Here is a 1,487-nt window from a genome sequence, read left to right as displayed (position 1 = left end):
AAGAAATCACAGACTCATTCAGCTCCTTTATTTCAGCTGTGTGAATGGTGAGGCAACTGCATCATCAGATACAATGCACCTTGCAGACCTCACTACGCAGTTGGAGGAGGAATACAAAGAATCTAGCACTTACAGGAATTGCAAACCTCCACAAGTATATGTCCAAAAATCAATAGCAATTGATCCTTTAAATTTTAGGTTTTATTCCATATTTAGCAACTAAATATTGATGAAGAGAGTGTGTTTTGTATATGCTCATGTAATGAATTAAAAACATTTCACAAAAATGTAAGTGATATGAGGTCACCAATTTTCATTGCCTCCAACTTCATGTTTTCAGCTTCCCCTCCAAGGTCCTGATCCGTCCAGAGTTTACTTGTTTTTGTCAGGAGGTTATGTCCCCATCCTAGTCAAACATGCACAAATTCTTCAGCACATACACAGTACTGTTCAGGGATCAGCAGGTATGTACAGGGGAGGTATCATGGCAAAAAGTTTATTTGGATGTGGATTTCTTAGATTCCTGGATATATTTACTGTATTTCTCAGTATTTGATAAGTGATGATTGATCTGCAGAGAATGATGATAAACACTGTATAAATGTTTATGTTCCTAAAGATAACATATTAATTTTTTCTCTTATTTTGTTATGTATCTCTAATGTACACTTGTATGTAAGGCCACTAACCCCATTCTTAACACATACTTCATACCTACTTAAATTTCTAGGAGATTCAGAGAACTCAAGCGGAGTGATGATAAAGGAGTGCCGAGAGCAGGTGGAGGAGCTGGTGACATCACACCTGCACCACATGGAGGCACTTCAGACCTCTTGTCTGGAGATAGTGCCTGGAGTTAACCCTCCTGCCCTGGCCCACCTACACCACCTAGCACAGACACTTGGCATTGTGGCCATCCTTCTCGGGTGTTGCTTCGTTTTTCTTAAGCCCATTAAAGCAGGTGTGGCTAAGAAGAACAAGAAGAGAAAAGAGCCTGTCACACTGGTAAGGCCATTTTGTATTTGAATAAAAGTTTTTTCTTGGGAGAAGGGAGAGGTGTGTGTGTGTGTGACATTCTTTATTTGGGTTTGGTTTTGAAGAATATAATGGTCTTTGATTATCCAGGTTCTCCTGGCAAAGCTAATCTCCACTCAGTGTCAGACTTTGAATAAAAAGATAAATAAAATAAATAGATAATAATAAAGAAAACTAGATATTAGATGTCTTTTAAATCACTTGTTAGCTGAAGTGTGTGCATGAAACTCAAATTTTACCTGCATTTAAAAACTAATTTCCCCCGTATTTTTAAGACATACTTGCTGTTTTTCATAAATCAGACAAAAGTATTGACAAAGTTTAAACCATGTGAACCACCAAATTCAGTAAATCTTTAGAAAAAGGGTAAGCCAATTGTTTGGTTTGTCTCATTTTGTATGCATCAAGCCAGTGACTATTTTCCTTCATATTTAAGTTTCTGCCTTTCTTTT

General features: G+C 37.3%; 1 protein-coding gene across 1 annotated transcript in view; it reads left to right on the top strand.

The window, feature by feature from the left end:
* The window catches only part of LOC119586240 (N-alpha-acetyltransferase 25, NatB auxiliary subunit-like), a 20,710-nt gene that overhangs the window by 17,393 nt on the left and 1,830 nt on the right, over positions 1–1,487 (top strand). The window contains exons 14-16 of the mRNA XM_037934942.1: positions 37–154; positions 341–464; positions 731–1,005. Of these exons, the coding sequence (XP_037790870.1) occupies positions 37–154; positions 341–464; positions 731–1,005 (517 nt within the window). The remainder of the gene's footprint in view (positions 1–36; positions 155–340; positions 465–730; positions 1,006–1,487) is intronic.

The sequence above is a fragment of the Penaeus monodon genome, chromosome 21 (genome assembly GCF_015228065.2).
Source record: "Penaeus monodon isolate SGIC_2016 chromosome 21, NSTDA_Pmon_1, whole genome shotgun sequence".
NCBI lineage: Eukaryota > Metazoa > Arthropoda > Malacostraca > Decapoda > Penaeidae > Penaeus > Penaeus monodon.
This window is presented reverse-complemented; position numbering and strand designations above follow the sequence as displayed.